Source organism: Mirounga leonina, unplaced genomic scaffold (genome assembly GCF_011800145.1).
Source record: "Mirounga leonina isolate KUSES-001 unplaced genomic scaffold, KU_Mleo_1.0 Mir_171, whole genome shotgun sequence".
Lineage (NCBI taxonomy): Eukaryota > Metazoa > Chordata > Mammalia > Carnivora > Phocidae > Mirounga > Mirounga leonina.
This window is the reverse complement of record NW_023270436.1, coordinates 9472519-9486070: the sequence shown is the minus strand read 5'-3', so window position 1 is coordinate 9486070 and position 13552 is coordinate 9472519. Positions and strand designations below refer to the sequence as shown.

Here is a 13552-nt window from a genome sequence, read left to right as displayed (position 1 = left end):
AAAATTTTTATTCCAAGGCCACTGGCCTTTTTGTTTAAAAGTAGTACCTCACATGCTAGCATTCATGAATTCAACATACATGTATTGGACACTTCTTTACACTAGGCTCTGCTGATACAGTGGTAAATGAGAGCACACATCCTAGTTAGTGGTCCAAGTGGGGGAGGAGATAAGAAAAAGAAACATTAGTTTGTAAGTCCTGTTGTAGGTAAATCAGGGTGTGTGATAACCTGGGCCCAGGAGTAGTGCCATTTGACCTGATTGATGAAGAGTCAACAACTGAGAAAGGAACCTAACTGCAGAGGCCGCAAGGCAGGAATTACTGAGCATGTTCCAGTGAATGACGAAAAAGGGCTCAAGTGACTGGGCTTAAAGGAGTCGAAAGGGGGAAGGAAACGGGGTAGAAAGTATAGTGGCGGGGGTGTGTGTGTGTGTGAACAGAAATTTAGTGGGAAGTTACTGGAGGATTTCAGGCTGACTGATGATATGATTAATCCAAGAGCACTTGGGCCCACAGGCTGAGATCAAAAGTTGATTCTCACATACAGACAGTACAGTGGAAAGAGGAGCTCCTAGTTTCCTTTCTGTCCTATACTATTAAATGCCCTTGTCTGGGCCCTGAGAAAAGTCTGTTTTTGCCTGCTACTCCACCTCAGCATTCTTTTTCCCTGTTATAAAAGGTGGGTACTTGGATTTACCTCAATATGTTATTTTTTTTACGATTTATTAGAGTGTGTGTGTGTGTGTGTGTGTGCATGTGCACAGGGGAGAAGCAGAGGGAGGGAGAGAGAATCCCAAGTCGACTCCGTGCTGAGCGCAAGCCCAGTGTGGGGCTTGATCTCACGACCCCGAGATCACAACCTGCACCAAAACCAAGAGTCCGCAGCTCAACTGCCATTTTTAGTCTTCCCCAAAAGGTGGGCTCAGGTTTATACTTTTTCTTCCATTTTTAGATGCTGTCACTGCCTTGATCCAGACCCATATTTCACAGTAACAAATAGAAGGTAAGCAACCATGAGCCAAATGCTTATAAAAATTGTGGGGTACCTACAGCAGTTTATACATGGAACCACAGAGCTCTTGCAACCTCCAGCTTCCATGTATCCCAGTTAAAAGTGTACTATTTCACATATATGAGAAAGGAAGTTACTGCAGGTAAGGCTATCACCTAAGACTACCTAGTGAGGTAAGGGTTATAGAAGATTCAAACCCTTAAGCACAGATGGAGTTGAAATCTAGACCACCCCCAACCCACCATCTCACATTCTTAGTCTTGATGGCTACATTCAAATTCTCAGATTCTGTCTTGGTTATTTATTGAACAATCAATCTTTCCTGAATTAATTCTGATGCCAACTTTTTTGGTGGTACCAATTGCCAAGGATTATTTGAGGTAACTTACAAGTTCCTCAGAATGAGGTTCTTTGTTGGATCCAGGGTCTCACTTGCTTCAGGTTATCTACAAATTCCTGAGAAATTGTCTGTATTTGTTTGATTCTGGGAAGCCAGTCCATAGCCTTCCTTGTAGTCTGATTAGTAGCATCAATATTATTGTGAGCCACAATATTATTTAATTAGAGGAAGAAGAGGGAAGGAATCCATTTGACCTAAGTGTAAAGGAAGATTTAATTTTATGTGGCATATGCCAGTCACTTCAGACTCTATAGAGCTTATAGAGGGCCCATCTTTAATGAAAAATATTTGATATAAAGAGCCTCTGATAGGATAATCTAGCCCTGCCCAATGGCTCTTCGAGTCAAGACCCTAGGCTTATAAATATTAATACTCAGGCGCCTGGGTGGCTCAGTTGGTTAAGCGACTGCCTTCAGCTCACGTCATGATCCTGGAGTCCCGGGATCGAGTCCCTCATCAAGCTCCCTGCTCAGCTGGGGGTCTGCTTCTCCCTCTGATCCTCTTCCCTCTCGTGCTGTCTCTCATTCTCTCTCTCTCAAATAAAAAAATAATAATAATAATAAATAAATAATAATACTCAGCCTGGACTCATCCAATGAAGTACCCATTCATGTGCTGCTACCTTTCACAACTGACGGGATCACATTCAGGGACTGTGGATGCATGTAGTTGCAGAGTTCTCTCCCTACTTGCCATTTGTCTTACTGTATGTCCCATTACGACAGTGCTTAGTTCTTTGGAAGTGAACCTGTTTTATACAGATGAGAAAAAACTAGAACAGCTAAACAAGTTTATCAGTGAGAAGCATCCAGAGAGATCTTCCAAAATTTTCAATTAGAATGAAACAAGTAGGGGAAATACTGAAATATATACAGAGTTACATCCTTTTCTCAAATGTTGAGAGTACCTATGCTGGTTACCGGCAGGTGTTTAGGTCTGAACATCTTTTTTTCTGGTTTTATTTATGGGGGGGAGGGGCAAAGGGAGAGAGAATCTCAAAGCAGACTCTGCTCTGAGCACAGAGCCCGACTTGGGACTCCATCCCATGACCCTGAGATCATGACCTGAGCTGAAATCCAGTCAGACGCTCAACCCACTGAGCCACCTAGGTACCCCTGAACATCTTTTACTTACTTGGTTTGAATTGTGAGCCTAAGCTACCACAATTGTTTTTGTTCCATCCAATTCAACACATGGTTTTTCCTGCATTTTTTAGTTTCCAGTGACTTTAAATACCAATCTGGCTGAAATGGAGGAATACAGACAAGGTTTTACTTGCTAACTCCGTTCAACTCAAATTTCTTTGTGTGGCTGTAATAATAAATATTTCAGGAGCTGCACTTTGGTATTTCCAAGTAGTTAAATATGAAAGTGGAGATGGTATCATGAACCTTACCATTGCAAGTAATTGCTCATCACTCCTGAAAACAGATTTAAGTCAGTACAGTGGTCTCCCACTCCGCTTCTTTAATATTGGTACTTAGTGAGTAACTGACAGTGACAAAGTAGCTTAGATGGAAAACAATCCCCTTTTTAAAAAAAACTTTCGAATTAGACTGAATTCTATTATTTTGCTATCTAAATCCAACTCAAAAAAAAAAAAAACCATCTGCTTTTATCAGTAAAACTAAGAATTTGCTCTATGTTTTTCATGGAGTATGGAAAATGATTACACTGAGCTTCTTTAACGTTGCCATTCCACGGGCACCTGGGTGGCTCAGTCGGTTAGGCGTCTGCCTTTGGCTCAGGTGGTGGTACCAGGGTCCCGGGATCAAGCCCCGCATCAGGCTCTCTGCTCAGCGGGGAGCCTGCTTCTCCCTCTCTCTCTGCCTGTTGCTCCCCCTGCTTGTGCTGTCAAATAAATAAATAAAATCTTAAAAAAAAAAGTTGCCATTCCACTTTAAGGACCAGAAAAAGGACAATGCATTTTGCCACCCACAATCAGTCCACTGGAGTTTCAACACTGGTGGAAAGTAATATAGGTAGGCCTTGAGCTGCGACCAGTTTCTACAGTATTAAAAGGATAGTCAATTACCGTGGTAGAGTGCGCTCCATACTGGCTTAGATTAAAAAATAAATTCAAAGGAGAAAGCAGATCACAGGCCAAAGTATAATTTGTGAAAGAAAACTGAATGGCTTCAGATCCCTTTTAACCAAAACACAGAAACTTTAATTGGGTCAGAATAACACCTGTCAAGGACCTGGGCCGTACACTCTTCTTTATAGCACCAATTCCTTCAGAGGGGGAATTTCACAAGCCATCTGGTAAGTGCTCCAGTTATACACAGACTGGCTATAGTGATGTCCCACGCACGGTCACATCAGCGTCAATGTTTGGGCATGCTCAGATTTCTGGCTTATTAGTGCCACCTTAACCATCACTCTCTTACATCCCAGGAGGGTCTCTCACAGCCAGCAGGTAACGCTCCCCTCCCCACTCCCACCAAACCCTGGAAAACCCGGAGTGCCTTTTTACAGCTCCTCCTTCTCGACCCCCTTCTTCTGGAAAGCAGTCAAGATGTTTAAACTCTTCTGGAGCTCTTCCTTCTTCCCATCACTCATCTTGTTCTTCTCAATCAGCTTGGTTATCCGGGTCATTTCTGAAGCTGGGAAGTCCTCACCTTGGTCTAAGACCTTCCCCATGATCTTCAGGTATTGCTCAGCCCACTTCTTCTCAGTCTCCTTTACATTTGCGAGGTTGTCCTGCCCCTGCTTCAAGAGGGCCTGGCGGGCCTCCACGCCTGAGGCCCTGATGAACTCCCCAGCAAGGGCGTCATATGCAGGCAGGCAACCAGGCATACCTAGGTAGACTCCTTGCCCCTTTAGCCAGCGTTGGATGGCTCCAACCTTAACCACCCCACTATACAGGACTGGGTTCTCAAAGTCCCCATCCCGAAAGAGGTAGAAGACTGGGTAGTTCTCTTTGTCCAGCTTGTATTTCTCACTCAGCTCCATATTCAGCTTATCTCCATAATCTGTGAACAGAAATCAGGTATGAGGAGCAAGACCAAGAGGAATGCAGGGCAGGAGATTGCTATGAGGCCTATCTGAGCTGACAGCAGGAAGGATCCTGGTTGTGTTTACATTTCTCCTCTGCTACTTCCTAGCCACGCGGCATTAGTCATTTAACCTCTCTGAACTTCACTTTCCTCATCTGCAAAATGGGAATTCTTCTGAATATTTATTCTATGCCCACTATACGCCAGGTTCTGTTCTGAGTGCTACGGATCTAGTTATGATGAAGAGTTACAACTTCTCTGACCTCAAGGAGCTTATATTCTTCTAAGGGTAAGAAGAGAGATGGTAAACAAATGTACATAATTAGTGCCAAAAAGATAAAAATAAAATGGGATGATGTGACAGTAGGTAAGAAGGCCTACTTTGGGTGGTCATGGAAGGCCTTTCTACGGAGATGATACGAGATGAAGGACTGGAGTTTCAAGGAGGCAGACACGTGATAATCTGGGAAGAATGTCTCAGGTAGGAAGGACTGAAAGTGTCAAAGCTCTGAGGCAGGACTAAGCTGGGTGGACTGAAGGCTTGCAAGTGCCATTCTGGCTGGAGCTTAGTGAGCAAGGGGAACATGGGATAGGTAACAGGCAGAGTCTCTACCACATGTGAGGTGTTGGGAAGACCCAATGGGGAGAAAAGTGCACTTAACCTGGAGAGTTCAATGCAATCTATGGTATTTGCTATGTACTTCCTAACAGGCAGTAGCAGTGCCGAGGACTGATGCTGTGACATCAGGTTTCTTATACCTTGCCAAAAAGAAAGGGCCAAGGCTGCCTGTTATGGGGCCGTAGTATAGGAAGTGTGGGGTTCCAGTCCCATGCTGCCACTTCAAACTGTATAATCTTGAGCACAGTACTCTAAGCATGAAGTACAGGGGTCATAGTACTTTATTCCTAGAGTTGTCACAACGATAAGATACATGGATAACACTTAGCACAGGGGCCTGGCACATGGTAAATGTTTGATAAATGTCAGCTGCTATTTTTCTAAAAGCCCCAAGGGAGTGGATTTGCAGCTGGGTCAGAACTGACTGCCCTGGAAAAGTGTGGCAACTATCCCTACCCAGGACCAGACTCTCCAGCTAGCTAGGGAACTGGGGCATCCCAGCTGGAAGGAAGCTGAGAGAGGGAAGAACCACTGCACTTGGGAATAAATACTCAGGTGGAGTTCTGGATGAGCCACTTCCTACTACTCCATGGCCTGAAACAAGTCATTTAGTCCCTTGAGCTTCAGTTTTCCTCAAGTATAAAAATGGAGAAAATGTGCCTCACTTTTTAGGCAGGGTTCAAGTGAAGATGCAAAGTGCACTGTCTGTGCACACCTTTACAGACTGGGAACCACCACATGTTGACAACTATTATTATTAAGAGTGGTCACTGTGGTTGACAGCTGTCCTTGATTTAGTGGTAGCTCTGATGAATTTGAGTTAAAGCCAAAATCCAATCGTTTTGGTAAAAAACAGCCGAAAAGAAGATGGAGAAGTGACTATGGAGACCCTAGGAAGCATGATACCTCCTCTGACCAGTCCCCTGCAAGGAGAGCTCCAGATTCTCAGAGTAGGTTTAATGTCAGTGTGGGGTGGAGGGTGAGGGATGGGGGAATCCCCTTCCCTTGGGCACCTGCAAGGACGAACTGAGGTTCTGCTCAGAATCAGAATCTGCTCAAGCTAAGCCTGCCACGGGTACCAGATTCTCGAGGCCATGATCCCACTTACACTCCTGTGTGGCTTAGGAAAGTGTTGGGTATTCCACCTACAAGGATGGAAATAATTCCTAGTTTCCTCCCCTTCTGCCCTCCACAGTCATGATGGACTTGTCCATACCTGAGATCCCCACCTCTGCCACCAAGAGATCATCGCTGGAGGCCGAGTTTTCAGCCAGACGCTTGAACTCATCCTGTTTCTCACCGTAGGGGTACTGGGTGTCGAACTTCACCAAGACGAACTTGCTTTTGGGAATGACCTGAGGGCACAGAGAGCTGAGCAAGTCCAGGATTCCAGGGACCTTTGGGGCTAATTCCCTTTCTCAAGGGACCCTTGTTTAAGAAACAGAATGGAAACCATGCCTGCAAGGGAGATAAGTGCTCACACGCTAGTATTCATTCATTCATTCATTGACCCATTGAATCATTTAATAATTTATTGGTGTTTGGTACCCCATTAGGTATTGGTTCACAGTAATCAAAGACATATACAACCCTGCTAAGAATAAACAAAGCTGCAGCTCTATTAAGGCCTTCTCTTCCAGTGGCCTTTTCAGTAAGATTAAGGGAACCCTTAGAAAATACTACATTGGCCCCACTGGCCCCATGGTATGCCCATCATCCCAGAGGGCCTTTCTCAGTAAACAATGAACAAAAACCAACCAACCAACCATCTGGCACCCATAGAGGTGCTTTGGCTAGGGAGCCGAAGGCTGAACTATGCAGTTTCAGGGCTCACAGGAAGTTGCTGAGAGGCAGGCTTAGGACAATGTCCCCTCCCTAGACCACAGTTCCTTTGGCTAGATCTCCAGGTCCTAAACTGTCAGGGTCAAGACCTTTATTTCAATTGTGGTAAAATTCTCATCACACAACAGTCACCATTTTAGCCATTTTAAAGTGTACAGCAGGGCGCCTGGGTGGCTCAGACGGTTTAGTGTCTGCCTTCAGCTCAGGTCATGATCCCAGGGTCCTGGGATTGAGTCCCACATGGGGCTCCCTGCTCAGCGGGGAGCCTGCTTCTCCCTCTGCCTGCCGCTCACTCTGCTTGTGCTCTCTCTCTCTCTCTCAAATAAATAAATCAAATAAAAATAAAGTGTACAGTACAGTGAAATTTAGTCCATTAACACTAGCATGCAACAATGACTAATATCGATTCCAGAACATTCCTGAAAAGGAATCACATACCCATACACATTTTAAGCAGTCACTTCCCATTCCTCCTTCTCTCCCCAGCCCCTGGCAATCACTTATCTGCTTTTTGTCTCTATGAGGTCACTCTGATGGCATCCTACAATATGCAGCCTTTGGTACCTGGCTTCTTTCACTCAACATCATGCTTTCGAGGTTCACCCATGTTGTAGCATGTCTCAGTATTTCATTCCTTTTTGTGGGAAAATATATTCCATTGTATGGATAGGCCACATTTTATTTATTTATTCATCAGGTGATGGACATTTGGGCTGTTCCCACCTTTTGGCTATTTGTAAATAGCACTATTATAAACATTTGTGTACAAATGTTTGTTTGAATGCCTGTTTTCATTTCTTTTGGGTATATACCTAGGAGTGGAAATGCTGGGTCATATAGTAATTCTGTTTAAGTTTTAGAGGAATCACCAAGATCTTTGTTTTGATGGTTTCTCCCAATGCACAGCTTTATTCTAACAAACTGCCCTCTCCTTCTCCTATAATTTTTTGCTTTTCTAATCAAAGTAATCACTTCTGGCCAATTTTTCATCATAGACAATCACTGTCATAATTAAGTCACAAATTGACATCATTCCAGTTTTTGTTAGTCTTTGTTCCTGTGTGTTGTCTATTTGGTTTTAGCTTTTAAAAAATATTTTAACACTGCCTTGAGACACAAGGAAAGGAGGAGAAGCTAGCAGAACAGGCAGTTTTTTTAAGTGAGGCCCCAAAATCTGAGCTCTGGGGGCCTAAAGGCAGGTAAGATTTTTTTTTTAAGATTTTATTTATTGGGGTGCCTGGGTGGCTCAGTCGGCTAAGCATCTGCTTTGGCTCAGGTCATGATCCCGAGCTGGGATTGAGTCTCACATCAGGCACCTACTCAGCAGGGAGCCTGCTTCTCCCTCTCTCTCTCGAAAATTTATCTCTAAAATAAAGATTTTATTTGTTTATTTGAGCCACCTGAGCCACCCAGGTGCCCCACAGATAAGACTTAAAATATAAATCAGATCACATCCCTCTGGCCTGACTGTCCTTATTTCAGCTCAGCACAACAAACTCATTTCCACTTAGGCCTTTTCATTTGCTGTCTCTGCTGGCTGGAAGGCTGGAATACACTTTCCCCAACTCCTTCATTCAAAGCTCAGTTCAAATGTGGTCCCCCACCCCCACCCCATGGGGAGGCCTCCTCCACTCATAGCATGCTAGCACTACTTCATTTTCACCCTCCTCTATCACGTTACCCTGCTGTGCTTTCTTCACAGCATTAATCGCTCACTAAAATTCTTATCTGAGTGTTTGTTGTCTGTCCTCTCCACTAGAACGTACATTATGAGTACAAAGGCCTTGTCTGACTTGTTTTCTGCTCTATCCCTATTGCCCAAGAGTGCCTGGCATGTAGCAGATGTTCTGAAAATATTTGATAGACGAACACAACTAGGGTAGGCTATGGTAGCAGATGCTACATATGTCTGGGGGAAAAATATTTTAAAAGCAAAACACAGGATCCCTACCTTCAAGGAGCCTACATTCGTATTATGGAATAATTAATAATTATATGGTGGTCTAACACTGAAACAGAATTGAGAGGCCTCCATCTTTTATTCTGCCATTTTAAGCCATCGGCAGAATGGTTTTGAATGGCACACATTTGCACAGTGAATTTTTTCCTTTTCATTAATCAGTCTGTACCTCTTAATTGCTTTAGAAATCTGTCTCCTTTCTTTATCCTTAAGGAATCGACTCCACCATATCCTATATTTAGGCAACTTGCTTCCTCAAGATGAAGGTGAATTCATCATTCATTCATTGAATAAAAAGGTACCGAGGACCTATCACGTGCCAGACACTGCTCTAAGTGAACAAAGCAGTAAAAAAAAGGAGGCAGGGTCTCTTATTTCTAGTGATGGTGAAAAGCAAGAAACAAAAAAAGGCACTGGAAATTGCTGAAAGACAAAGCACAAGGCCCCTGGACGTATTACCAGGTAGCTCCCCTTTTGTTCAGTGGTGATGGAAGGAAGATCTAGAAAGGGACTGAAGACATTTGTTCATTCATTCAACAAATTATTATTATCTTCTATGTGACAGGTAACCTGCTAGGTCGTGCAGATGATCAGGGAACAAAATAGACAAGGCAGTTCTTCATATTCTAGCGTGGGAGATGATAAAATAGACAAGGGTAAAAAATGAGTGATGAGTGCTCCACAGAGAAATCCAACTAATGTGACTGGCTCTTTTGACAGGGGAAAGACGAAGTCAAGGAAGGACTCTGAGAAGGTAAGTAATATTTAACCTAAGCCTGAATGATGAGAAGCAACCAGCCTTTCAAAGATTGGGCAAAGAATGTTCTAGTCAGAAGGAACAGCCAGTGCAAAGGGCCCATGTCAGCGATGAGCTAGGAATACTCAAAGGACAGAAAGCATGTATGGCTGGAGCTGAAGGAACAAAAGGGAGAATGGTCAGGAGGGGGGAGGAAAGGCTGAGCAGTGAGACCTGCAAGACTACTGTAATGACAACTGAGACCAGCGTGGTAGCAGTAAAAACAGAGAGGCACCAACTGAACAGGAAATACTATTAACTTTACAGTGCAAAATTTCCCTAAGTCACACTTGGTCTGTGATGTTATCCCATTCCTGCTTTTGGGGGTGGGGTGTAATCTTCCCAATAAAGGCCCCAAAAGCATAGGGTGCTGTGGGGTGTGCCTGACAACCAACTAACCATACCTACACTTTTAAACATTTGAATAAGCCACAGATGCCAAATCTAGGACAAGGAAACCTTTTGAGAATAGAAAAAGTTCAACCGTTTGAGACAGATTTAGAACTTAGAACTTCACTTCCCAGCAATGGATACAAATTAAGAAAATAAAACGAATGGCTTCTCTCTCAATGCTTAGTTTGCCCACCTTGTAGGCGAAGTTGAAAGCTGTCGGTGGGTGAAGACAGGTGCCAGAGGAGAGAGTTGGGACTGCAGTCAGCCTTCAACATTTCCAACGTCCATTTACCCAGGCGAATCCTTCCAAGTCTTGACCCGATTTTTTTCATTTTGTCCCTAAGCCCAAGATATTCCCTACAGAGTTCCCTTATTCTTAACGCTTGCACTTTTCAGGAAGACACAGGATCTCTGAACATTGTTTGCGTATTGCAAAGCAGGGTGCATTCCACACCAAGGGAAGAGGGTCGCGGAAACGCCAGTTAACACGCCGGGTTTCCAACCACCTCCCTCACCTCCCCAGCCCCACCACAGCCGGGAGCACTGTGGCGTCCGCCTCGCACCGCCCTCCAGGCCTTCCACTTGGGACTCGAGGATTGGATCTTGCCCGGCACCGCCCTCTCCCCCTAGGTGCGGGGAAGGGGCCCCCGGTTCCCTAGACTGCATCTCCGCAGCTCTTTTGCAAAAGAGGAAGTACAAATACTGCAAAGGCAAGGGTGCGCGGGGACCCTGGCTCCTGTGTGCCCCATGGTCACGGTATGGCCCCGGCCCAGAGTCCACCAGCCCTTTAGGATGGAGGGAAGCCCTGGGACCGTCGCTACAGACTACCTTCTGCCAGCCCTGCCTTCTTCCCCACGGGTGTGCGCTCCCCCCGATGCTCAGGCTGCACCTGCGCGCGATTCCCCCACCCCCGTTACCTTGTAGAAAGTGACTGTATCCAGGGGAAGAGCGCCCTTGGTGTGCAGGCCGCTACCGCCATGCGGAGCGGAAAATAGCAGGAGGAACAAGAGAAGGGGAAATACCGGGGAGAAAGGAGCGGCGCGGGCCGTGCCGGAAGCCATAACGCCGGATTCTGGCAGTAGGAGCTAGGAAGGCTGTAGTAGAGAAAACTCGGAGTCGGGGGTCACGTGACTTGCAGGGCCGGCTCGGATGCGCGCACGTGTACAGCCTGTGAGGCTCGAGCCGGCCTAGGGTGACAGGGAGGGGCCACGTGAGGGGCGGGGAAATGGGGCTGCCGCGCGCGCGCGCACTCGGCGAAGCTCGCGCAGGCCTAGGGTGTGGGGGCGGGGCCGCGGGTGGCGGAAAGAGTCTGCTGCGCACGCGCACTCGGCGAGGCTCGCAGTCCTCCTGCCCTTTTCCCGTCCTCCTCTGCGTGAGGAGAGGCTCGAAGCGCGTGTCTGGCGTCTTGCAGCGATTAGTTCGCTCTCTTTACTTTCGAAGATGACGAGGCTGGCCATCATTTGTTCCTGCTTTTGGCCCGTCTGGCAGTCCATTGGGACCCGCTACTGCTTTAGTCTGTCAGTCAGTCTGTGCTACCATCCTCACGAGGTCGGTCATACTCCCACAGCTCCCTTAGCCAGGACCCGAGTAGGTCGCGCAGACGCGGCTGTTCGTCAGCATGGGGGTCAAGGCCACCCCTGAACCCTGCCCAGCGCCTGCTTTGTGGTGAGTGCCTCCGCGGCAAGACGCCGGGCTCCTGTAAAAACGGGCTTTACTGAAAGCGGAGTACTCGCCCAGCTACGTCCTGGGCTCCTGGAGGTCTTCAAAACAAAAAAGTCCTAATAATTGTATTCCCTAGATATTTGTTCGGGGCACGCTTTAAACCAGATCCTGGTTTTGCCTGCGGGAATACGGAATAGAGATGCACGAGACAGAGCTCTGGACTGAAGGAACTCACAGTGTTGGGGAGGAGGAGACAGGGCAATAGTAATAAGTAATAGTAATAAGACCATTAGAGTGTTGTGAAAACATAAATGGAAATTCAGTTAGTCCTGCTCAGGGAAAGTTGAAGACGAAATGACTTTTGAACTGGATCGTGAGGGAGGAGGAGGCATTTGCAAGGCAAACACAGAAGGGTATTTCTAGAAAGGGGAAAAACATGATGACTCTGTAAAGGTAAACCGGAGAACATTGCAAAGGTTCTCATCAAGCTGAAAGGTTTAGAGCCACCACAGGTGTTAACCAGGAGAGTGAAGTTGGATTTGCTGTCACTTAAGAGGGAAGGGAGTGGGGGGAAAAAAAGGAGTCAAGGGAGTGGATCGGAAGAAGGGAGAAGGGTGAAGTCAGGGAGACTGGTTAAGGGGCAATTGTAGTAGTCTAGGTGAGGGAGGTTAAGGTCCTGCAATAGCACACAATGAGAGGGAAGGGTCGAACTGAGGAATTTTGTAGGGTGGAATTCACAAAACTTACCAACAAATGGTGTGAGGTAAGAGAATAAATTATATACACATTATGAGGGGCTTAGCACCATATTATCCATTGTATATGTCTAATGTGTGGTGCATAAAATCATCAGAGATCATAGGATCTTATAATGGACAACCGGTTTATATAGAAATTTTGAAAGAAAGAGTCCATGTGTATGTGTTTTGGGGGGTTTGGAAAAATTTGAGTTTGCTCTAATAAGTTATTAAATAAAATGAGCTACATAGACAAATGATAGAAGGTGAGGGGAAAATTACGAGCTAAAGTGGTTAAAGAAGCCTTCGTGTAGGAAGTGGAAATGGAGTTAAGCCTTGGAAGAAAGAACGTTTTAGGTGGAGAACAAATGAAAAGGGAGCAGAAGTGAGAATAAGCATGATGATTTTTGGCGAGACTGACTTGGCTGGAGAGAGTTCTCAAAACACTAGTTAGTAAGACAGTTTTAAGCCCGGGTAGGGGAAAGTCTTGAAAATCAAACTAAGAATTTTCTGTTTTGTCCTGCACTCAATAAGGAGCTATTAACAGTTTTTAGAACCCTTTATAAGATGTTTAGACTTTTTAAATTATTCACTTCCGAACGTGTAAGTGCTTTGGGTACACCTAGTTAGCATGATCAATCAGGAATGACTTTCTAGTCATAGTTTTGAAGTAGGTGTTGAAAAAAGTGAAGGAAGAGGATTGGTTGGAGAGGGAAGGGAAATATCGGTACTTTTGCTATGAACTGCAACAATTCAATGCAGTACAATAATTGTCTCAGTGCTTCCTTTTAGTAGTGCCCTGGTCCCAGTCAGTTGCTTTATAATATGATTAGATTCTTAGCTTCAGGACCCTGACAACAATCTACACAAATAAGCCAGGTATAATTCTCCATATTTAGGAAGTTATGCAATCCCGTAGTTGACACTCATGTGGAAAATCAAAAAAGGCTGGGAATTGTAGAGAGGTAGGAAGGAAGAGACAGGGCATGTTAAGTTGATGCGAGATCATTGAGCCTTATGGTCAATAAAGAATTGAGACATTTTATGGTGCAAAAAGGTGTTTTTATTATACTGCAGGGAAAGGACCTGTGAGCAGAAAGAGCTACACTGGAGTTGTGAGGAGTGACTGAT

General features: G+C 45.3%; 1 protein-coding gene across 1 annotated transcript; it reads right to left on the bottom strand.

Moving 5' to 3' along the window:
• Positions 1–3556: 3556 nt before the first annotated feature.
• On the bottom strand, positions 3557–11218 carry ERP29 (endoplasmic reticulum protein 29). Its single transcript, XM_035017024.1, has 3 exons — positions 10940–11218; positions 6248–6386; positions 3557–4388 (listed from the first exon to the last, which is right to left on the bottom strand). The coding sequence occupies exons 1-3, from the start codon at positions 11081–11083 to the stop codon at positions 3886–3888; spliced, it is 786 nt and encodes a 261-aa protein (XP_034872915.1). The 5' UTR covers positions 11084–11218; the 3' UTR covers positions 3557–3885.
• Positions 11219–13552: the final 2334 nt, after the last annotated feature.

Bases quoted from the DNA above. Each gene is read 5' to 3' on its own strand.
- ERP29 (XM_035017024.1), bottom strand. From the start codon at position 11,083: ATGGCTTCCGGCACGGCCCGCGCCGCTCCTTTCTCCCCGGTATTTCCC. The intron at 6,387-10,939 runs GTAACGGGGGTG...CTGTGCCCTCAG, and splicing joins ATACAGTCACTTTCTACAAG to GTCATTCCCAAAAGCAAGTT. The intron at 4,389-6,247 runs GTATGGACAAGT...TTCTGTTCACAG, and splicing joins GGCAGAGGTGGGGATCTCAG to ATTATGGAGATAAGCTGAAT.